Consider the following 24,713-nt stretch of genomic DNA (forward strand, 5'->3'; position numbering starts at 1 on the left):
CGCAGCCACTTCAGGTCTTTCTGTGCTCAATACGTTCATGTGATGCCAAAAGGGATTAAGACTGGCTTCTCAGGACACGTACCTCTTATAGTACCTGCAGAACCAGAGGACCTAATAACAAAATATGTTGATTAAAACACCTAAAAACCTCCAGGCAGACAGAGGTTACTTCTAAGCAAAGCATGGGCTTCAGTTTTGTGTCCCTTGCTTTTAAAATGGTCAAGGAATTTCACCTTTGGCTGGTTGAGGCTGTTTTGCTAGAATCAGCACATTGGGGTGTTCAGCCTCACTGTTGTCCATTGGGAAGGCAGCTGGTACTGGGAAGGCAGTGAATGGTGTGTGTGCAAATCCTCTTCTTGGGCTCTTGTCAGGGAGTTACCAAGGCTAAGACTCTTCCAGCTGAAGGCTGGATCATACAGTCCCCTTCTCCAAAGCTTAACAAAGTTATGGACAGCGTTTAGATGGACAGCCAGACCCAGAGGAGCAGAGCACTGTGCACACTGAGGGTGACACACTTCCTGGGTAATAAACAGTGGAGGCAAGCTTTTTGCACTCTGTTTCCTGGAAGAAGTGAATCTTTTGAGCAGTGAGTTGATGCGGGAATGTTATTATTTGCATTCTGTACTTGGAACTATTGCACAGCCAAAGACGAGGTACTTTCTGTGATTCGTAATGGAGACCCTAATGAAAGGGGGCCCATTCCAACCCAGCAGATCGACGGTGATGAGTAAAATAATTCAGAGAGAAACCGTTTACTTGGCCACAAAGAGTTTAAAGTTATACTGATTGTTTTAGGTTGTGTTTATACTGGAAGTAACTGCCTAACACTTTTACACATGTATACACAAATATAACTATACTTACATAAATTGTAACATCTATTTAATTCTCATACTATAGAGTAAGAGTGATCATTTTCAATCATTTTCTTGTCTTTAGAAATTCCCCATGGTAAAGAACCCCTTTGGGTATTGTTTTAAGTGTGTGCCATGACCAAGTACACGAACTTTTGGTGTCTGAGGTGAGAAGGTGAGGTCAGCAGCAAATTTCACTGACGTCTACCCTATCAAAACTTCTCTCTGGCTATCCTTGACTTTTTGTTTGCACGCCCAGGGTGATGGATTTCAGTGGGAAGTAGGTAGTCCTTGGGGCCGTGCTGAGGCCATGCTTTTGAATCTTGCAGGAAGAAGGCAGGTATGAACTAAACAACCCTGAAATCCCTTTAGTTTCCTGGCCATTCAAGGAAGACTGGGTTTCCCATGAATCACTGGGATGGGAAGAACCAGAAGCCTTGGGAGGAATTTGCTTCTGATGACAGTGTGCCTTGCCCATCCTTTCAGATGCTAGCCTCCATCTCTGCCCTCCAACCCCTGAGAGCGTATACACGTTTAGTCTTGCTATTGATATTGTTCCCCACACAAAGTGACCCTTTTCCTCATCTGTGCAGATTTTCTTGTCTGAGGCCCTGGAACCAAAGGATCCCATATTTGAAAGATACTGGCTAGGATTAATGGCAGGCCCAAGGGTATTGGCTCTCAAACTTGAACCTGCATCAAATCGCCAGGGGAGCTTGTTAAACATGTATTGTAACCCCAATCGCTGGGCCCCACCTCCAGAGTTTCTGATTCAAGGGTTTTGGGGTGGGGCCCAAGAACTGGCATTTCTAAGGAATTCCTGGGTAAGGCTGATGCTGCGAGCCCAGGTCCCACGTTTTGAGAATCTAGGGCTCTGGAACCAAAGGAAAATAGTTCATCAGTTTTCATTTCTCTGGTTCAGGCCCTACCCTCTTTTACTCACTACAGCAAAAATAGACTTTTTTTTCAATGTCATGCCTGTATTTTAAATTAGGCTTCCATTGAAGTGGACATTATCTTAGCGGATGCTTTGCAGTGATTAAATTTTCCCTCCAATGAAGCTGCTGAGGAGGCCAGCCCTAGCAAATAAGACATTCTAGAAAATTCCACTTAGCAAGAGCTTCTCTTTGAGGTATATGAGCAACCAACATACTACTTAAATTTTCTTTGTTTTTCTTTACATAAGAGAATATCCCTGAAAACGTCATAAGGGAAAGAAAGTATATACCTACTACAGTGATCTACAAGCTAATGATGATAATCAAATTTACAAAGGGTATCTACTCCTCAAATTAGAAGCATTTAGCTTATATTGGGCCACTGAGACAAAGAAGGGACGAGTAGAGGTTGAATCCTGTTACAATAAATTTGAAAAGACTGTTCAAACTATTTTATTCCGTAAGAGCTTGATTAAATCAGTTGCAAGCTGAGTGACCGACTGTGGACCGGAAGTGTGTGTGTGTGTGTGTGTGTGTGTGTGTGTGTGTGTGTGAAAATACTCAATATATTAGTAAAATCTTTGTTGTAAGAATGAATGGTATCAGTTGGTCAAAACTTCTCATGGATTGGGAGTGGAGCCCATTTGCTTTCTCCACCTCCACCAGTGAAACACTAAGGTCGATGGAGCAGGAGGAAGGTGACACTAGACTTTGGCAGGCAGGAATCTCTGTGCCTTGCTGTATGAGTTTAAGTTCTTTGGGTTGTAAGCACAATAGCCAACTCTAGCGAAACAAGCAAAAATAAAAACAAAACAAAAACTGCATGTTGTGTGTGGTAGCAGGGAGGAGATCACAAGAATCCTGTTATATGTAACAACAACAAAACCAGGTTTATCAGGCCAGGGCAGCCATGGGAACTTCAGGGATGGACCTTGGGGGTCCTCTGTTTGCAGAACTGCTGTTAACTTTGAGGACGACTAGCCATGGGAGTGAAACTGTGACTGGCCATGCCTGGGTCAGGTGTCTACCTCAGGTCCATTAGCTAAGGACATGGACACTGGTGGCCCCAGGGTGAAGGTGTTGTATGTGGTGAGTCAGGCAGCTGTCCTACGTGGGCTCCTTTTCATGCCATTTCCCAAGTCCCCCAGGATAATCTTGGATGTATCAAAACTCCCCTTCCACTCCATCAGCTCCTGATGTGCTGCTCCCCAAGGGGCAGGGTCCCAAGCTTCAGAGTCACAACCTCTGTTTTCCCCTGTTTGGTCACAGCTCCCTTTCCTAATGCTTGGGTATTTATAGGAATGCACTGGATTTAATGGATTCCACTGAGGAGTGAATAACCCTTTGCTTAATATAGTTTTTAAGTGTGCCATGCTAATAAGTCAAAGAAAAAAAGGTCTAGTCATGAAATCTCAGGACAAATTTTTGGGGAGAGATGAGACAATTTAGACATTCACTGGCTGCCAAATTATACCACCCACTACGTACTCCATCTGTTCTGATCAGGGATTCTACATATACTTGTTTCTATACTTTTCAGCTGACAAAACACAAGGTAACACAGTTTTTACTGTCATTGGATTTGTTCTGTGTCACTATTCCTGTACAAAGGGAGAAAGGATTAAAATAGATCAAGACACCTAGCTATAATTCTCATCTAATAATCTGCAATTTCCATCTGAGATTACATCACATCTTCCTTACTAGGTAATTCTCATTTGCCAAAATAACAAGTTGGTACAAATTTTAAAATTCAGTTTTTGGTTGGTCTGAAGTTAAGCATTATCTTCATGGTACAAATCAATACACTGTTGCTTTTGTAAAACTGGCACTGTTTCTAGAATTGTCTTCTAGGTATGGTCTCAGGTTGGAAATGGCCAAAAGGCCAATGTACAGAAGTGAAGCATCCACCATTATTCTTGGAAGGTTATCAAAGGAGTGGAACGGACAGATGCAAAGGTGCAGGCAGCATCCAGTTTGTGGAGATTTCCTCCATTCCACATCTGTCTCTTCTTTGCAACTGCTGATCATGCTGCCCAACGGCAGCTCCAGGTGCTGATGACAGACTCACAGAAGGTAGCATCTATACAGAGGCAGAGTTTCCCAAAGATTGCCCCTAAAAGCCTTCTCAGCCCTATTTTTGGCAACTGGATGTGCCTGGCTTCTCAGATTGACTGGTTGGTTTCTTCTGTGTTCTTCCAATTTATCTCCTTACACTTCACTTCCCTCAGCTCTAGTGTTTTTTAAACCTTATCAACGTGGTTAGGCTGGACCTATTTTTCTTAGAATATACTTCCTTGTATGATTTTGAGTTGAAATTGGCCAAAAGACCAATTTGCAGAAGGTGGAAGCAAAATAGCAGTCATTCGTCTTGGAAGGTCATTGGGTTGGATAAGGTCAGAGCCAACGCAGAGAAGCCAGTGGGCTCCAGCCGGACTTTGCTCACCTCCATTCCATGTCCAGCTCTTATTCCTGACTAACAGCCATGGCAGCCCCAGGCCCACCACCAGATGTATGGGGGTGGACCCCCAGAGGTGGTAGCTACACAGAAGCACAGCTTCTCCTTTTGGAAGCCCCATTTTGGTGGCTGGACATGGCTCCTCAGGTTGGTGACTTCTTCTCTGATGGTCCAAATTCCCTCTTGGACCATCACTTCCTTCAATTCCTCCTCCATGCAAGGTCTAATTCCTATACTAAATCCCTTGTCTCATAACTCATAGTGCTTCTGCTTCCTGGCCGATTCAAACCAGACGAAGGAATTTCTGAGTAGTGAGTGAGAGAAGAGTGTATTCTCCAGGAAGCCTAGATAACTGCTGATGAATATACCCCATAGGGACTAGTGATAATAGTTGGCATTTATCAAGCAACTACTATATTGTAGGCTCAGGGCCTTATGTATCTTATAGCATTTATTCCTCACATGAAACTTCAGGGGTAGGTACAATTATCATCCTATCTTGCAGGTGAGAAGATTTTTAGGGCTAGGTTGGACCCAAAACTGATTTTTCCTAACGGCTATGATATATATAAGGCCTCTCCACTTGTCACACATTACATACCAGTGTCCTCCACTGCACTATGGCATTTCAAGTTCCAAAAGTAGATCTTTTTAATCTTAATATCTTCATTATGAAGCACAGCTCTGTAAAATGGAAGATTTATGATTCATATTTGCTGAATGGATGGATGAATGAAAGGAGAGGGGTTGGGAGGTGTGGCTGGTATTAGTACCTCCCATTCTTCTCATCAAGCAAATACAATGGGCATTTGCTCACGTTTCCAGAATGTGAACCTAGCCACAGAAGAAACGGAATTTAGAAAGAATAGAGTCAACATATACTGTTGCTGGGGAAAATGGTGATAGAAAGAAAAGTTAATTATCTAGATCACCTCACATTTTAGCAAGGGGCAGGGGAGGGCATTCATTTTATAGAAAAAGCATGTAGTAGGTTGAAACATGGCGTATATTTTTGGGATAAGGAGCACATACACCTGCTCAGCAGTAGGGGGAGCAAGATGCAGGGAAATCCAAAATTTTAGAACACTATAAACAAAAAAAGTGAAGATACCTGAGTCATCTAGGGATAAAAGCATGGGAAAGTGATCTCACCCAAATAAATCTGAAATTGGGGTGTTGATATGTTTTAAACACTGACTCTTCAATTTAAAATGGCTTTGAGACTGCCTGTGCATTCGAGTTCAAGCATTCTGGCACAGAGCTAAGGGAAGATCTAGCAGTGGTCGATGTAGGTATTCAATAAGGATAAAAAAGGATAGATTGTTTTTAACCTTAATTAACTGATTTCCAACAAGTTTATGCTAATTAGGCCCAAGCTTGAACCCTTTATGTGGTCTAAGGAAAACCAAAATTGTAGTGAAAATTAGTGATGCTATTTAAATCAACTTCCCTAGGCATAATACAGTACAGCATGATAAGATAAAATTTGCATTGCTATTGCTTTGTGAACAAAGATTCTATTCTGTTTGCAAATCAAGAAGAAATTCATAGATTAGTTCTATGAAGACTAAGTTACAGAGTGTAACTTCAAGTGTATAACATCTCCACAAACGAATGTTTACAGAATTACACTTGAGAAGAGAGTTCTTTGAATATTCTTCATAGCAAATCTTCCCCTAAAAGTAGCCCCAACCTACCATCAGAACATAAGTTCCTTCAAAATTATTTTGACCATCTCTGAGTTTTGTAGTTAGAGTCTAGCAAAACAAAATCCTGTACATTCAAACCGAGCATAATGAGTTTTTCTTATTTCATTTAATTGTGCAATTGTGCAATTGTTCAATTAGTAGAATTGAAATCAATTCTAGTGCCTGGAAAATTGACATTTGTTTGGTTCACTTCACTTTCAGGGTTTCTTCTAGTTTCATTAAGCCCACTTGGCAAGGTCCAGAGTGTCAAAGTAATCACGTTTTCACTATTCCTCAGAATATTGACTGTGGTAGACATAACAAGAATATAAACTATTTCTATGAAAAGAAAAATATAGCATGAACACCGACCATGAAATTCTTCATTGAGCATTGCATATATGTTTTTGATAGTATACACATGAGCAAGCTCATTACTAAGTCTTGGCTTTGACAGAGTTCTATGATGTAGAAATTTGTTACTAGTAGATTTGTTTCAAGTTACAGTCCTTATCCTAAGAACTGTGGCATGCATGAATTATCAGTCCCATTATCTGTTCAAAGTGTGCATAATTATTTATCCTCAAAAATGTGTATTTTTGTTCACGGACCTCAAAATGAAGCCAAAGTTACAAAGATGTCCTCGCTTGATGTTTCAGCGGGTTCACTGATACACATGTGTGTGCCCACCCCAACCCACTAGTCACACCTTTGGGATCTCCTTCTTCACCTCACTTTTGCAACTCAAAATCCCAGGTCTCCTTCCATCAACAGTTCTAGCATCACTCCTGATCTCCATTCCAGCAGGCTGATTCTCAAATGTGCAAAACCAGGCCAAGACCCCAAAATCAATCTCAGGTGCTCATATCAGGTTTAGGACGCCAAAGCAAAAATGCTCAGCGCTGCAAAAGGCCCTATGGCCCATCTTCCGGACAATCGCCCCCTTCCTCCTCCTTTGAGATTGTCAAGGGTGCTTAAAAAACCAAAAGATCCAACAGCTGGGTGATTCATTAGGAGACACAACCTAATACATAGCAGCTATGACACTTCTGGATCTCATCATTTCCAGGGTATAGAAAAGGTTACCCCATCAACCATCAGCTGTAGGGGCCATAGACCAAAAGAGCCTTTTAGAACTGGAACTTACAATCTTCTTCCAAACGACTGAGTGAGCATGGCTAAATAATTATTCATCGCAACCACTGTGTAAAGCAGTTTAATTAACATTTTTCAGGCATGTCACATTTATACAATCACTAAACAATTTGCTAAAATTATCTTGCTTTGGAAATTGCCACACATCAACTTGGATTATTCTTAACTCGGGGCCCCCATCGTGCCTGAAATAATTTTTTTTCTTTTCAAACCACTTTTGTTTATTATTATTTTTTATTATGATTTGGTACTTCCATTGAAGTGATTCATACTCACAGGCTAGCCAGATGCTCTGTTCAATTTATTTTTAACTGTGTTTAATTGCCATTGACTTAATCAAAACTGGCATTTTTTTTCAGGCAGTTACAGCATTATTAAATTTCCTTTTCATTCACTTTATAATAAAAGATATCTCAGAAAGCATTAACCCCATATCACTGACTTAGTCAGAATATACTCTGAAAATAAAAGACATTTCTAGTGTCCAACATCCATGGGATTTGAGGAATGAGGAGGCTCAAACATGTGCTTTAATTGTGTTTTGGCTTTTTAGCAGCACATGTTTCAAAAAGATACCATTCAGTTTACTTTCTTTTTGAGCAGATACAAAAAGTTGAGGAGTGAACCTTTACTCTGTTATCAGTAAACTTCTCACACGAGCTTTGGGTGTCCTTTTAAAGCCTATTATGTAATTATTGTTATTATTATTATCATTATAAATGCATTCATTTTTTCTCAAGTACTAATTCAGAGCAAGACTAATATATCAGGAAATGTTCTCAGGCATGAAACTGCAATGAAATTAGGAATACAAATGAAAGAAATTGTACAATCAAATTTGTGCACACTGAAGTCATATTTAGTGTTCCAAATACTCTGAGGTGTATAGTTACATAAGCAGAAGGATTAGCTCTTAGGTCACCAAATTAGTCACCTGAATTTGCTGGCTTTTTATCAAGAATTTAATTTGCTTCCTGACATCATTTACCATGTCATATTAACCAAAGAACCTTTTCAACAAGTATTTCCAAACTGTGAATCTCTTACCAATAAACATATCTCTCTGAAAGATTTATTTACTGGCTCTGACAATAAAACTGCAATTGATAATACCTGTTGTACTTTATCTGTAATGGAAAGTGCTTTTGCCAAATTCTCACTTTAGTGGAGGAAAAAGAAAAAGGAAAAACATATTTTGTATTTTTTGCCTTGACTATGTGCACTAAAAAATTTTTGAAGAACTTTCAAACATTTCTTCAATTATGTAGGGAGTTCAAACAAACAAAATGTTACTTTTAATTTTTACTTTAAGAGAATATTTATATTGAAAAGTATATATATATACTTTGCCTATCTCTTTCAGTGTGCAGCTTTGTGCGTGAATCAAGTGTGAGGCTGCATTTACACAAAGCCAATGCATTATTCTGGCTGAATCTGTTTTCAGTGACTTTCCTGAAATGACTGGCTATTTGGAAATCAAAAGGCATAGCCTTTTGGTGCCAGGCTATAAAGAATATTCGTACGCATTTGCAATAGGATGTCTGGGCTTCAATAATCTTTCCTTCTGCCATGAACACTTATGAGAGGAAAAATAGGAATGAGACGCTTGTTATTAACAAAGATACATTATTTTTGCTCTGATATAAATGATGTTGAAAATTGATGTAGAAATCTGTAGAAATACATTCAGCTATCACATCTAAATTCTGTAAAATGATCTGCACCTGATAAATCATCCCCAAGTTTATGCCATTCCAGTCTTCACCGGACACGTATCAGCCCAGTATCGTCCACTGTGCTGGGGAATGACACAAACAGCTTTTTCCAAGTACAGATTGCCCTCCCAGTTTTATCCCTTTATACACACATCTAGACGAATGATGCTCAGCACTTGAAAATTTAAATTAAATGGTTATTTTAAGATATGAACATTTCAAAGCAATATATCATTCAGCAAAAATCATTATTGCTCATAAAAGTAGCTTATGTTCAATAAGAATACAGTTTGTTTGTTCCAGGTACTACTGATACTTCTCAGTTAAGAAGTTCTGCGAGTAGAGATCAGAGATAAATGGGTGGAATAATTAAATATTTCATGGTAGGCAATATGTATTTTGAGCATTTTAATATCTAAATCACTTTAATCTTAATTTCAAATATGCTTCTACCACTCACAAAAGGAAAGAAATATATGCCTATCCTCTCCACCTCACCCCAGAATAAACACCTCCTATTGTGAGGATATTAGGGGAAAGTCAAATAAAAGTTGCCTTATGAAAATCTAGCTTAAAAAATTGCATTTTGCCTCCACGCAATTGCTCAGGCAGATCTCACTGGTCAACATCCCTTTCCCAGCTTTTTACACCTCACCAACATGTTCATCATTTCTTGAAACTCAGCTTGAGTGTCCATATCATAACTCTCTAGTAATATTTACATTATATTGAAATTATTGGTTATATGCCTGTCTCCAAACCAATACTACTGCAAGATCTTGGGGCCTGGAATTGTGCTTATTCATTTTTTAATCCCTCTCAGATAGCACAGTGCCTACCTGCCTCATGATAGGAAGTTTAAAAAACGTATCTTGAACTGATCTGAAAACTATGTATTTTACCAAAAGGGAAGACTTGAGCAGCAGCTGTTTACTCCTACAGGTGAAATTATTTTCTTCTAGGTTATGCCTATATCCAATGAAGTGATAAGGCAATTAATTATCCACATAAAACAGAGCAAGGGTGAAAATCCCACACTGAGACAAAATAGTTTCCTGGCCTATGTTGCTTTGATTGACCTCTTTAAACCAGTAACTAAATAACTTTCCAATTTACTTCTTTCGAAAGTATAGACAGAATTTATAGAAACTTGAATTTCTCAACTTAAAAGCAATTCTTTGCAAATTTGCCATTAAGTTTCTTTGTATTATTAAACATTATTAGATGTTTAGCAATCATTACTATCAAGCGGGTTTGTGTCCAATAATACATTATGCTGAATTTCTTAAATATTGAAAATGCACAAATTAATGTCTACTCATGCATTTGCTGAAAGAATATTTTCTATGGAATAAAAGGGTAATTTTTCATCTAAGACACTTGCTATATGCAAAACGGTCTACAAACAATAGTAACCAATTCGTCATTTGTGAAACAAAGAGCTTTCCTAGGGAATCTAGCTAAACTTTATCTTTTGGCTCTTTTTGAAGGATTTTCTTTTTCTCCCACCCCCTGGTCTGGCACTTATTTCCCTTCCTTTTCATTGTCAAACTTCTCTCCCTTAGTGGGATCTTGTCACAACGTGGGATCAGAAGCACAGGGTATTGAGACAAGTACTGAATTTGTGACACTCCGGGTAAATTTGCATAAACTTTCATTAGACTTTGGACTGGAGACAAGAAATTATATTATTTTAGGAATGAATTAGCCAAAAGTCCCATTTGCTATGCAGGGCCATATCATAGACTGGTGTTACTGATGGGAGAGGGTTGGAGGCAAATTTGAAGTTGAATAACAATCTATTTTCAGACAGGCAGCAGCTCAGTAGAAACATTACAATGCCCCTGGCTCTGGGGTGAAGGCAAACCCCCAGGATGACAGGCATTTGTTACAACCTCTCTCTGGCTCCATCCAACTCAGTGAACCCAATGCTATCTCAATGTTTTATTTTCATTCTAGATAAACAGATGGAATCCACCAAATATGCAGCTCATCAGATCTTTGGAGAATGGCAGGGAGCTGCTTGGCTAAAGTTGTCAATGCAAATGGACATCGCAGGCTTGTGGTAGCTTAATATAAAAGGCTTATAATTTTCATATCCACTTAAAGAAACATTCCTTTTTGAAGAAAAACCCTCAAAGATGATTTCCCTGGAAAGAAAAAAAAAATAGTCTTAGAATGCTTTTTGGAGTTAATCATTCAGAACTCTAGTCTAAATCATCCAATGATTTTAGCCTCAAAAATTAAAAAAAAAAAAAAAAAATAGTATGGGTCAATGGAAAACAAATTCCATACATATCAATCCTATTCATGAATAAAGTATCAACTTTCAAACTCTGACAAGATCTTGTTTATAAATTGCTTGACTGTAAAATGTCTTTTTATATCTTGACAAAAATATTACTCTGTTCAAAATACATATTAATATGCTTAGTTTGTGCCAATTTCATTTTGTGGAAGGTTTTTTTTTTTATTTTAAGTGTCCTAGTTCAGAAAAAAATTGAAACTGCATTTTATTTTTTAAGAAAAAAGTATTTGAAGTGACTAAAGAAAGAATTAGTACAGATAAAACTTTTCTTTAGACAATTTAAATAATCAAAATGGCACCAGATCTTCACTTTGGGTCTTCACTAAGTCTTTTTTTCTAGCCCACTCCTCTGACAAAGAGGCTGAGACCTCTGTGGCTTGCCTGGCCTTTTGGGTGCAGCCAGCTTCAATAAATGAAAAAGGAATAATAATTGTGGCTAATAAAGCCACGTAAGCCAGTTTGGATATTAATTCGATATTTAATATTACAGTAGGACAATGAACTGTGTATCTCTAGTTCCCCTTAGTTCTATTTTCTATCAGGAGGCATTGTAGCAGCCTGTTTTTTTAAGGTTTTTTTTTTTTTCTTTCTCGTGTATCCAAATTATAAAGACTTTTCAGTACAGTAAGTTCGTGGTTGTCCCTAACAACTGAGTAGTAAATTTAGCCTACTAATTACTTTTCTGTATTTCACCTTAATAATAGTAGTTAACATTTACTGACTGTTTATATGTGCCAGGAATTGTTCGAAGTTCTTTAGGTTTATTAGTTTATTTAGTCCTCATTTAAATTATTAACCCTATGAGTCAGGTGCTATTTATTATCTCTATTTTACAGATGCAGAAACCCAGGTACAGTTAAGTAATTCAGTAACAAAGCGCCCCTCACTTGGAACCACTATGCTATGTTGCTTTACACATTAGATTCTTAAACCTAAAATTATTGTTAATAAAAAGGAAGGCCCTAGGAAATAATTCCACTTTGCTGTCGATTCTACTTTAAATAAAATGAACAGACATTTTCATAGCATTCTTTCTGTGCAAAGCCTGTTTTAAGCGCTTTACACATGCATTAATTAATTTAATCTTCCCTCTAGTCCTGTAAGGTAGGTTCCATTTTCATTCTCATTGTTTGGAAAAGGAAACTGAGACCAGAGAGGCTAAGCAGCCTGCCCATGGTCAACACAGCTGGTACATATATATATATGTATATATATATATATGGTATATATATATTTTATTAAATATAAAAACAAACCACTCATGCCAATTGTTGGAATGGCTTTAAAATTCTAGCCCCACCACTGCTATGTGTCTTTGAACGAATTGCACCATCTTTCTAATTATTAGAAATAACTCATCTATGAATAAAAGGGGGAAGGGTTTCTATAATCCCTAAGGTCCCTTCAAATAGTCCTATTAGAGTACAACAACCCTTGCAAAGTCACATAGGAGAAAAAAAACAAAAAACTTGCTTATGCCCAGTTCAAAAATGTCAACAGACTCCAGCTTTTCATCTGGCTGTGTATTCTAACACTCCTCTGCATACTACTAAGAATGATTTTGGGAAAAGGATCTAGCAGGAAGTAAAAAAGGTAGAGAATATTTTGATGGTCTCCAGAAATGCTCATTTCAGCTCAGCATCTGCCAACAAGTCTGGCTAATCATCCAAACTGTATAAATACTGGCTCTGCTGTTTACCAGCTGTGTAAGCCTGGGAAGCATCCATCTCTCTGACCTTAGCATCTTCCTCTGTAAATGGGGATAGCAATAATCCCACCACAATAGTGCTTGTCAGGATTAATTGAGATAATATATATATCAAGCATGTAAAACAGTACTTGGCCCGTGGTTAAGTACTGTGTAAACACTACTAGTCATGACAGCAGAGAGTTCCCTCTGAGATCTGATGAAGGCTGGAGCTTCTCCTCAGATTTGCAAAATTGAGTTCATCCTCTTTTATCTTCAGGAAAAAAAAAAAAAACACAAGAAAATGATCCACTTAAATTGCTCCATGGTGAAGACAGATACTATTTGATAATGAACTCAACTGCTTTGCTGAAGTTATTTAATTGCAGAGTGCCTGGGTCTAAAGATCAATGGAATCTGCAAGGTTTTATTTTAATATAACTAGACACTATGGTGCAATCAATTGGTTGGGGTGAATTTTTCTCAAGTTTGTAAGGGATAAATATTCTGCCCACCCACCTTTAGTTAAACAAAGAGATACAGTGGTTTTGTTATTTGCTAACTGTCAAACAGCATTTTAGATAACAGAACCTGTTTTTCCTTCTAAAGAATTCATCAAACTCTCTCAACATATAAATTACCCAGAATGCAAGAGAATGGAAAAAAAAATTAAGGGCATTTGAAAGTTTTGGGAAGTATTAGAAAGTAATTGGAACTGTTAAATATTTAACTGTTAAATATCTGGCGGTATCCTTATACTTGATTGTCACTTCCTGGTGGAAACTCACTTTTGCTGTACAGAACAGCCAAGTAAATTAATCCACAGCCTTAAAGTGAGGTTTTAGCTTAATGTAGAGTCAGGCTGGGAATAAATTAGGTCCTTTTTTTCCCATCAATTGCAGATTGTTATACTAAATGGTAGTTTATGAAGTGTACTCATTCATTCTTTTCAAAGTTTGTCACACATGATTATATCAGGGACAAAACAAATACCCTGAATTTAAGAAAAGCTTTTAAGGCTAAGGGGATCATAGAAATTATATCATCTACCAGTGGGATAAAATGATTTGTCTAAGGTTCTGCAAATAATAAGTGGATATTTGAGATTTTAGCCTAGGCATTGTTAGCTCAAGTCAAGGAAAGGCCTTTTCTTCTACAGCATTCATTCAGACAACATACTATAACAGTAATAATAATGACAAGAACCACTATTTATTGAATGCCTACTCTGGGCCAATCCTGTGCTAGGATTGAATATATAACCTCTTTTCCACCCCACATCCTGCTCTATTCCCCTAATAACTCTATGAATATGTATAGTTATCTCCATTTTATAAAAAGGATGACTGAGACTCAGTGGCTTGCTATAGACGACCCAACTAGCAAATGCCAAGAGCTAGAGCTCAACCTCTGTGCTATTTCCACTTTACCCACTGCTTCACTCAGGAGGTGCAATAGGATCACATAGTTGACTGAACTTTCCCTTGAAAATCAGTATTTTTAAACTCTTGCAAAGAGAGCCTCAGCCAGGATGTGTATCCAAATGGCCGAAGGAAAATAATAGGCTATCAAGACTCCCAGCTCACACTCCAAGGAAGAGGCCATCCTGACTGTAAATTATTTGTATGCTGTTCTTGAAAATTAACTCACTGACTTTTAATAAAATCAAGTGCAAGCAATCCCAGAGGACGGGAAAGGGACATGAAACCTGGTGCTCTGCAAATTACTACTAGACGTTTTATAGAAAATTACTTTTTACTGGATGATTTTCCTTCTGTTTGAAGGAGAAACTCCCAAATGTTAAACACCTCTCTCTATTTAAAAGTTAAAAACATACAGGGAATCGACTGAGGGAGGAGAGTCCCAAGCACTTTGGGGAAAAATGACTACAGTTCTAGCAGCAGTGACACAAAAAATATTTTAGATTTACCAGCTGAACTGTTAAAAGTTTTTAGAAGCATTCGTTCAAGGCAAAAGGAGGCAATATTATGTTTCGCTGTTTGTTTGGAAACTTCTTTTATTAAAAAAGACTTTTAATATTAATACTATTTTCAATATAAGTGCGATAATACTCAATAAAGCATCATGTACTCAATATTGTGATCTTAGGAATTTAACAGTCCATCCTGGTTCCCTTCAGTCTCCATAGGACATTCTAGTAGCAAAATGCAAAAATCCTTTTAAAAAATAAAGAGGCCTTTGGGAGACTGTGAGAGCAGAGTAGGGTGGGGCAAGGAAAGTGCTCTTTCCTGACTCGAACTCATGTTTTGGCCTTACTTCATGTAGTCAGATCAGTTCCAAAAGGACTGAGACAAACCCTTCTACACTCCCCAAAGGGAGGGAGAGAAAAGCCTGTCATTCACAAGCAACTATGGACAAAACCAGCAGAAGAGGACAGGAGTGTAGGGGAATTAGGGCTTAAAAAAAAAAAAAGTTGGAGTAAAGTGCACAGTTACTGTCAAAAATATATTATTTTGATCCTAAGAAAATTAAGAGAATTTTATCTAATGAACTAGATTGCTGACCTTTTAATACATTTGGTTTTCTTGGAACATACAATCACCATCGGACATAAAAGACTAGTCTCCCTTTAAAAAAAAAAAAAAATTGCTTGGAGTCATCTACAGGAATCTGTGAAGCAATTCAAGGATAACATTCTGCAGCTCTTTGGGTATTGAATGATTTCCTCAGATAAGTCCGCAAAGGAAAGAGGGAACTGTTAAATGCACTGATTCAGGTGGGCGTTTCTCCCATTTTCTCGCACTCCTTTCCCTAAATGCCAGTGCTCTCCAGCTCTTGGTCCTCTGCTCCTAAGGCATGAGACCGGGAAATCATCAAGAGTTTCTCCTTGTTTGTAAACTGCCGCTGAACCGGCTGCGGTAGCTCTGCCGCTGGGGGCTCTTGGCTGGGGTCCTCCGAGGGGCTCTGCTCTGCGCCCGGGGAGGGGGCGGCCGCACAGTCCTGGTTCTCACGGTCCCCGGCGTCCACCACGGACTCCAGGGAGGTGCCGGCCTCCCGCAGTGGGGTGTAGCCCTTATTGCTGCTAGGTGTGTCCTCCTCCTGGGAGCTCCGAGAGCCCCGCCTGGCAGGGGGCGAGTCCTCCGGGCCCGAGGGGGTCTCGGGGGAGGCGGCTTTGGCCCGGAGGCTGGAGTCCAGGTCGGCGCTGCGCGGGGAGGGCGGGGGCTCGGGGGACGGTGGCGCCGGGTAGTCCGGGAGCCCGCTGGTGCTGCGGCGCCGCAGGGCAGCGTCCCTGCCGGTCCTGGGCAGGCGGCCGCCCCGGCCCCCGGTATCCTCCAGCGCGCCCCGCGCCCCGCGCGCGCCGCCCCGGGCTCCGCGGAGGTCGCTCAAGCTCAGGTCCAGCTCGCCCCGCGGGATCTCCCAGGAGTCGCGTTCCCCGGGCGGCCTCTGCCAGCCGTGGCTCGCGCCCTCCGCGTCCCCGTCGCGGTCCCCGTCGCAGTCTCCCTGCAAGGGCAGCAGCGCGAAGGCGCTCAACGAGGAGCCCACCAGAGAGCTGGCGGTGCTCCCGCGGCCCCAGCTTCCGCGGGGGCTGCAGGGCGCGGGGCTGCTACTGCCCTTGGAGACCGCGGCCCCTGCCGATCGCTCGCGGGAGATGCTGTACACCGCCTGGGCGAGGCTGGGGGACTCCCGCGGGCGGCGCGGGGACGAGGACAGGTCGGGCGGGGACGGGCAGCCCCCCGCTCCACCGCCTCCGACGCCCCCGCCCCGCGTCTGGGGGTGGGACCACGAGCCCCGCGCCAGCAGTGCCGCCGCCCCGAAGGCATCCCCGGAGCCGCCACCCCCGGGCTTCAGCTCCAGGCCCCGCGACTGCACGTAACTGAGGAAGCCGTTGAGCGGCGAGGCCCCGGGGGCCGCGGGCGCGGGGGCCGAGGAGGCGGCAGCTGCGGCGGCCGCGGCCGCGGCTGCCAGGTCCTTGGCGCGGAGGCTGTGCACGTCGATGACGGTGGAGTAGAGGTCGCGCAGGTTGATGATCTTGGTCTTCTTGTCCCGGTTCTCGTGGAGCACCGCGTTGGCGCAGATGAAGAGAAAAATGCCAATGCCCATGATGAGCGGTCCGAAGACCTTGAGCTTGTCGGAGTGCAGGTAGCCGGAGAAGGCGTGTAAGAAGAAACCCACAGACGTAGAGGAGGCCGGCGCGGGGGCGAAGGCCCGCGCGGGAGGCGTGCTCTTGGGCGCGCCCAGAGAACTCGCGTTGACGCCCCCCGGAGCCCCCAGGTGGTTCCTGGACCGGTTTCTGCTGCCCCCGCCGCTGCTACTGGCCATGTTCGGGGCGCGGTGGCCGCTGCCCGCGGGCGGCGGCTGCTTGCCCCCCTCCCTGTTGGCCCCGTTGGCCTTGGGCCAGTAGCCCACCACCGCCATGGCTATGCCCACCAGCAGCACCAGGATCCCGCAAAGGGCGATGAGACCCGAGATGGAGCAGAGCTTCAGCTTGCCTTTCACCACCACCACGTCGTTCTTGCGCCTCTTCTTGGCTTTCCGCTTGCGCTTGGGGACCTGGCTGGGGGGGCGGAGGGGATCCTGCTTGCGGGCGGAGATCCTCAGCAGGCCACCGGTGGCGATCATGGCGAGCCGCGGAGTGCGGGGCTAGTCCCGGGGCGGGGGGCGGAGGCTTGTGCAGGGGAGGGCGCCAGCTGCCCACTAGCTGCTCCGCCACCTCCTCCTGCTGCAAAGCAGAGGAAGACAGTCAGAGGGGCAAGTTTGGCTGCGGCCACGTCCCACGCGCTGCAAATGCCAAGCTCCCACCCCACGTGTGCCCCCCGCCCCAGGGCCTGTATTTACCCACTCACCCAAGTGTAGAACTCGGAGACACAGGGGTGGGGTAGATGGATTAAGGGTTGTTCAGATACCTGATGACAGGTGATACAATTTGAGGGAAGGCCTTTCTCGCAGCCCCATCCCACCACACTCAGGAGGTCATATTCCGGCTGTGTTCACGTCAAACCCACTGGCTGGCAGCCAACGGAGTTCTTTTGACCATGAGTAAAAACTAAATGTGGGACTCAAACTAGTGGCCCAGAACTTTCCAGGCAAGAACCTTTGGCCTTTTGCCAACAGGACTCTGAAGATTTCCCAAAGGAGATGCCACAGAGGACTTGAGCAAGAGTTAAAAGTTTCTAACCCAGTCAAGGAATTTGGCAAGGTGGGGCCCAAAAGTCACTAAAACAGTCACAAAAGTTATTATTTTACAAAGACAAAAGGAATTCATTTCACTGGATGAAAAGTAAAGGTCACGTGTTGGGCAAGCAAGCAGGTGGCTTATTTACTTCAGATAATTAATAGAGTTCATAACTGGGAAAATACCAGAGAGATATTTCAGTATTCTGACAATAAATCCCTTCACCAAGTTGTCTCCCACCAATGGTTATTCCTACAGCCTCTTCCTCACCTCTACTCTGCAACATCTGGACAGCTTCTTGGGGTGGAATATTTAGTTTTAGGTAACTGGTTATGTAACTGAATTCTTCCATCTGGCCTCTTCTCCTCTCTCAGACCTTTTGCTCTTGTGGGAAAATTACATCTTAAAAAAATATATACACAACCAAAACACTCTTCCTTAACAGCTTTATGACCCCTTATTAATGGGCCATCAGCATGCCTCAGAATCCTAGTATTCAGATGAGTAGGCAGTTAATGAGGGACAGTTCTCTCTGTAACAGTGATGATTTGTAGAATGACATTTCCCCAAGTGAAAGCTGTCTTCTTCATCCTTTTCTCATGAGGTCATTTTTAGGAAGGGAGCGTGGCAACCATCAGTGGACCCTCCTACAGCAAGTTTGGCTGTTCATAATGAAGCCTGGATAAGTAAATCTCTAGATGCATTTTTGTGGTTATCTATCAGCTTCTAAAGATTTCAGTCCTGCTGGATCCTCAGAGTAAAACATTTTCTATTCCACGACTGTGTCCTCTCCTATGATAGAAATGTTAAAATTAAGGGCATTGTATGACTCTGAAAGGCTTAGATATCACTCACAAGCCTTTTGGTATTTTATCCTTTGTAAAATAATGCATGTTTTAGAATAAATTACTCTTTGAAAATGTGGGATTACTTAGGTAGAATTTTGCTTTTGATTGGTGCTTTGTGAAGTGCTCCGGCCCTGCATTCCCTCCCTTGTATCAATAGAGCCAGGATCTCTTCTACATCGGTGGAAAAACAAATGATAATCAGCTCTTAACAGTGTCTGCAAATCAATATCTCCTTGGAACTTAGTTGGTTTTCAATAAAGAAAAACACTAGACAGGTTAGAGAGGGGTTAGCAGGGAGGATATGTCCATGAACCGTTTTAATATCTTTTTAAGGAGGTGCTGCACCATTAAGTAAAGGCAGATTGAAAAAAAAAAAAGAGTACCTTATTGTCCAACTGTCACCCTGCAACTCCACCCCCCCCAAAAAACAAGCACAGATTAGTATCCTGTTGTAACTGTAGAGGTTGCTTTTTAAAGTGGTCCCTAGACTCCAGTATCTTTAATGAAGTAACCTGGAAATCTGTGGTTCTCCTGAGAAGGCTTTAGGAACTGGATATTTTAGAAACAAACCCAGACTCAGTTGGCAGGGCGCTCTCCGCAGAGAAGGGCTAGCATTCTGCTGGGTTCTGAGAAGGTGCAACGGGATGTTGAGCACCCTGGAGGAGGAAGGTAGTCACATGTGGTTCTCCCAAGCCAGGCAGCTTTGGCTCTGGGTCGAGCGTAAGGAAGGTTGGAATTCATTCCAACCATCGTTTACAGAAAATCTTTAAAATTAGTTTAATAGCTAGTAATTAACTCCCTGGTTGATCATTCCTTCAGCTCTACAGGCAGAAGGCTGAGCTCCATTTAAATTTATCACCACTTAACATGAAATACTGACAAAGGTCAGAAGCCACGGAAGACCCACCTTTGAGGCTTTCTTCATACAAGGAAGGAAAACAAACTTAGCCGCGGAGGCTGGCTGCCCTTGCCGCCAACAATTCACTGCCCGGTGCGGGTCCCTCCGTGGTTCAGGAATGGAGGATGGGGAAAGCAAAGGAGAGATGTCTAAAAATACAACGGCTTCCAGGAGAGACATTCAAGTTCTCCGCTCGTGATGGATTAAGCTCCAGTCGGCGCCCCAAAGCTCCGAGCCCACCAGCTGGGAGCGCCCCGCGGGGCCGGGGCCCGGCCGAGGTCCTTGATTGGCAGGGCAGCGACCCCCGGCCCCTCTTTTTGGTCTGCTGATTGATGTTGGAGTCACATGAGTGCCGCAGCTGGGCAACCCCCTTGGGAAAGAAGACAAGCTGGAGCGAAGTGAGGGCAATCCTGAACTCGCTTTTTTTTGGGGGGGGGGTTGGGCAGCGCGCTGCGTGTAGACCGCACCAGAAGACGACTCTCCCCGAAGCTCAGTTCCGGGACCAGGACTTGGGCTGGGGGGTCAGGGGGGAGGGGAAGCCCGGGGGCCGAGGACTGACAGATTTGCTCAAAATGGCAGCACTCTCAGCAAACAATCGCGCTCACTTACCCGGGAAGACCGGGGAGGCTCGGGGCCGGGGAACGGGCGCTCCGGCGACACAAAGGAAGCATGGAGAAACTTTTTTCAGCCCGAGCCGACGGCGGGGCGCAAGGACCGCGCCTCGGGGTCCCCCCTCGGGCCGCGGCTCAGCAGCCCCGCGGGGGCGAGCGCCCGCGGAATATTCGCAGCCCCCTCCGGTCCTGGGGCGGGAGCCATTTCCAAGAGTTCCCCCGAAGGGTCAGGCCCTCCCCGTGCCGCATCCTGCCGCGGGGCTTCGCCTTCTGGCCTCGGCTCGCCGGGTCCCCCCCGCCGGTGCCCGCACGGAGCGGCGCTTGCGCCCGGACGCTGCGTCGGGTGCTGGCTGCGGCGCGCTGGGTTCCGCCGGGTGGAGTTGAGCCCGCGGCGGCGGTGGCGACGGCCACGCGGGGCGGCCGGACTCGTGGGTTGCTAAGATACCGGAGCCATGACACAGGGAAATGCTGCAGGATGGCAGTCGGTCCCCTGCCCGCCTGGGCGGCTCGGGGCGCCCCCGCTCCGCCCCCTGTCCCCCGCCCCGCCTCCTCCCGCCGGTTCTCCCCCCACCCCCACGCCGCCTTCCTTCGCTCCCCCCACTTTCTCGCCGCCGGTCGCCGGGTCTCTTCTGGAGAACCGCCTCTCCCGTCCGAGGGAGAAATGGGGGTACGGGGGGGACCAGGGAAGGGGCGTCGGCAGGGAAGGGCGCGCGCTGGGAGAGCAGGGCGCAGAGTACCCCTCGGCCTTGCCGGGTCCCCGCCTCCTCCGGCGCCCCGGGACGGCGTCTTCCCTTAGCTGGGAGCTTTGTTCTTTTTTTTCTCCCAACTACCTGTCTGAGCGGGGGCCAGAGGCGGCCCAAAGAGAGACTCGCCACGGGGAGGGTCTCCCCATCGACATCCGAGGACGCTCTTTGGAGAGAGAGGGGCTACCCCCCACGTCTCGCTCCCTCCCTCCCCTCCTCTCTCTCTCTCCTCTTTTGTTGCCTCCACTCTTGGACACGACGCAGCTTTTTTTTTTTTTTGTTCTTCCTTCTCCCACTTGGGAGTTTGCCGGGAGGATGCATAAGGGACACAGCAAGTTGTCCCTCGGCGAACTCATGCCCCAGCTCAGCGGAGCTGCGGGCGCGGAGCCGGACGCACCGGGGGCCTCTTGGAGAGCCTGCCTGAGGCTCTCGCCACCTCCGCGAAGCCAGAGCTTGGGGACCCGCCTTATCGGGACCACAGCGTCTCCCCTGGACGCGGGCAGCTGAGGAGCGTCACGGACAAGAATCAGCCCCGAGGCTTTTCCTTGGGCAGCCCCTCCTGCGCCTATCCTGCGCGCTGATCACCAAGCATTAAAAGGAGAACGAATTACCCAGGAATCAGGGTTAGAATCAGAGGGGGGAGGTAGGTGGTGGTAGGGAGGATGCCCAAACTCCCTACGTCATATAAAAAGAGAGGGAGAGATCCTGCTTCCTAGCTCGTCTCTGTCCTCTCGACTGTGAAGTAAAAATGACAGGGAAAAGAGAATTTCAAAGTGGAATTTCCCCATGGAGTACTGAGGAAAGTAAGAAAAATTTCAATTATCCATTGAAATGAGGCAGCCAGGAGTCAAGAAGAAAGCAACAGAGGAGCTGATGAAGAAGTGCTGTCTGAAATTTGGGGTCCAGATGTATCTTGTGATTGGGGAGGGGGCTGTTGTGTATTCTGAGTTTTGCTCTTTAGGGGTCAACAGAACCCACATAGGGGAGCTTTTCTCCCACCAAAGCAGAAAGCATCCACCTGCATGCAAACCTAGAGTATACACTTTTTTAAAACAAAAAACAAGATGCAGAATTTATGAGTTTAATGATATAAATGTGGGCAATGATAAATGAGGTGGGAATGGGATGATGGGGAGTCAGGAGGGGACAGAGGAGAAATGTGTAAAGGATGGGTGACCTTTGTCGCCCTTTTCAAGCACATAATGAATCTGGATTCTGATCGGGGGTCCAGACCCCACCTCCTTCCACCTCTCTATTCCGGTTCTGATTCAGAGGGCTAGAAAAGAAGCCATAATAAAGAGAATGTTTTAAATCCCACATTGGATTGTTTTCTTTTAGAGAAATCACTGCAAAGGACAAATAATTCAGTTGGGTCTAATTATCATTCTCCAAAGGCTTTTGGGCTCCAGGCTTCCAGATTACTGGAATCCTAAGAATAACCTGGTGTTTTGTATAAAGATCGGATCTGAGATCTCATTTCATTACAGGAGTGGCTGCCAAGGCCCATGGGTGGCAACTCCTGTCTTTTGCCAGCCTCCGGGTGCTGAGCTGTGTATGCAGCAAGAAGGTCTCAATTTATTAGGATGTTAGGTGGATTAAGCTGTTGTTAATAGTTTCAAATTTCTGCCTAAATTACAACTGTCATTTGCACATTTAAAACTCATTGGAGGGATTTGGAGAAGAAAAGCCTCCTTTTCTAGACAGCAGGCCCTGGGACATAGGTAGCTTTTTCTTATGTTGATGACTCCAGTGAAATTTATGGTTTATTATTCAAAGGCTTCCTTCCAAACTGAGCCCTTTGGAACTTTGAATTGTTCTGTTTAACCTGTTACCATGTTCTGTCACTTTCTTTGTTTTCCACTCAGGGTATCAGAGGGAATCAAACTATTCACAACTGTCTCCAGTGGAGTCCTTTATCCCCTCTGTAATATAATATCAACACACAATCCCAGGGCATTTTGAGTTATGTTGTGTTATCTTTCAAGCAACAATGATATTCCGGGCCCTTCTGGAGTTATTCTCATTTCACTGGCCTTTTCATTTAGGATGATTTCTGAGATCGTGGGGCTCCACCTTTCACCCCGCTGAGGTCTAAAGGGCTAAGGCTACCCAATCATAATAATTCACCCCTGTCTCTAGGATGTGGAGATGAGCATGATGTTCTCAACATGCTGTAGCTGAGAGAGTACTGAGGCCTTGGATAAAAGAGGAGAGGAAATAGGTAAACTTTGTTTAGTTGGATTAAACTCTGACCTGCAACCGGTCATTTGCTCTTCCTTATAAACAATCCTTATATAAGTAATTCCATTTCATAATGTATTCACAACCCATTTACTTCCTGTGATTATTTCATCAACCCATCCTCACTGCCCTGGGGGGTGGGGCCCTGTGGGGAGTCTGCTCAAGAAAGCAGTGACCTGTCATGGGTGTTTCTTGACCTTCCAGTCTTCTGGAACGCTGCGCTCACAGATTTGTCAGACTGCAGAAACAGTTACCTAGAGGGTAATTTATCATAGTGAGTTCTGGGACCAGCTTGCCTCTCCGCTAACTAATTACTTAACCTAGTTAAGTAACTAAGTTACTTAATCTTGCTTCCCTCAGTTTCCCCATCCCTAATGGCGATAAGGACACAAATAACTACCTCTCATCTTAATCTCTATGAACATAGTACTGTAGACCACGTGGCTTAAACAACAGGAATTTACTGTCTCATGGTTTTGGAGGCTAGATGTTCAAAACCAAGGTGTCCGCGGGGCTGTGCTCTCTCTGCAGTAGGTAGAGCCCCCCATCTCGGCCCCCATCACACAGCCGAGTGTTTCTCCTCCTACTGTGTCCAAACTTCCTCTGCTCACAAGGACTCCAGTCACGGGTTAAAGTCCACATTGATTTCGTTTGGCCTCATTTTGACTAATAACGTCTTCAAAGGTCCTGTATACTAATGAGTCCATATCCATGGACCAGGGGTTAGGGCTTGAACCGCCTTTGTGGGGGGCGTGATCTAATCCCTAGCAGATGGGGTTACAGAATCAGCCCCTGTGATTGAACTCGGCCTACCAATGGGACACAGGCCCAATGCAGCTCAAGAAAGCCTGTGCCAGAGGAGAGTGACACACTTTCTCCATGCTTTGCCTGCTTTGCAGTTGACCAGGGGCTTTTTAATTTCCATTTGCTCTAGAATCTGGATTTCAAACTCATGTCACTCTATAGTCAAAAAGACTGGCTCTCCACCAAAAATACAGCCAAGGGGGCCTTTTTCCGTCTGGAAGGTTGAGGAGTTCATAGAAAGGACTCTGAAGCCTTTATGTGACATATTTACATAAAAAGAGAGAAATCATTATCCCAAGGTTGAAAACAGGACACAAAATCTCTCTCTCCTCCTCTGGTTCCCTTTTCACCCCCTTCGTGTCCCCCCCAATAAAACACAAAACAACAAAGCTTGATAAAAGAAAACGAGAAACTAAGCATGCAACTAGAGTTGTCAGATTTAATAAATAAAAATTTTGCATGGGAAATATGCTAAACACTGATTTGTTGTTTATCTGAAATTCAAATTTAACTGAACATCCTCTATTTTATCTGCAGCCTTATTCCAATATACCTTGGTAGCCTCAGAATTTTTTCATGGCACATGTAAAGACAAAAGATCCTGATAAAAGAAATCCTGAACTGCAACAGT

The 24,713-nt window shown here is 44.0% G+C and overlaps 1 protein-coding gene across 4 annotated transcripts in view; it reads right to left on the reverse strand.

Annotated features, from left to right (window-relative positions):
• TMEM200C (transmembrane protein 200C) overlaps window positions 1-20,743 on the reverse strand; it is a 58,641-nt gene extending 37,898 nt beyond the window's left edge. Inside the window, exons 1-3 of one of the 4 annotated variants that reach the window (XR_005212245.1) lie at window positions 20,293-20,743; window positions 15,329-17,484; window positions 7,139-10,958 (exon numbers count right to left, since the gene is read on the reverse strand). Coding sequence is in view for 2 of the 4 variants with exons in the window: in XM_037806322.1 (XP_037662250.1) it covers window positions 15,576-17,384 (1,809 nt within the window). In the remaining 2 variants the exon portion in view is untranslated. Of the gene's footprint in view, window positions 1-7,138; window positions 10,959-14,807; window positions 17,485-19,692; window positions 19,788-20,292 lie in introns of those variants that run through there. The other 3 variants (XM_037806323.1, XR_005212246.1, XM_037806322.1) reach the window with 3 other exon arrangements.
• Window positions 20,744-24,713: the final 3,970 nt, after the last annotated feature.

The sequence above is a fragment of the Choloepus didactylus genome, chromosome 16, assembly GCF_015220235.1.
Source record: "Choloepus didactylus isolate mChoDid1 chromosome 16, mChoDid1.pri, whole genome shotgun sequence".
Taxonomy (NCBI): Eukaryota; Metazoa; Chordata; class Mammalia; order Pilosa; family Megalonychidae; genus Choloepus; species Choloepus didactylus.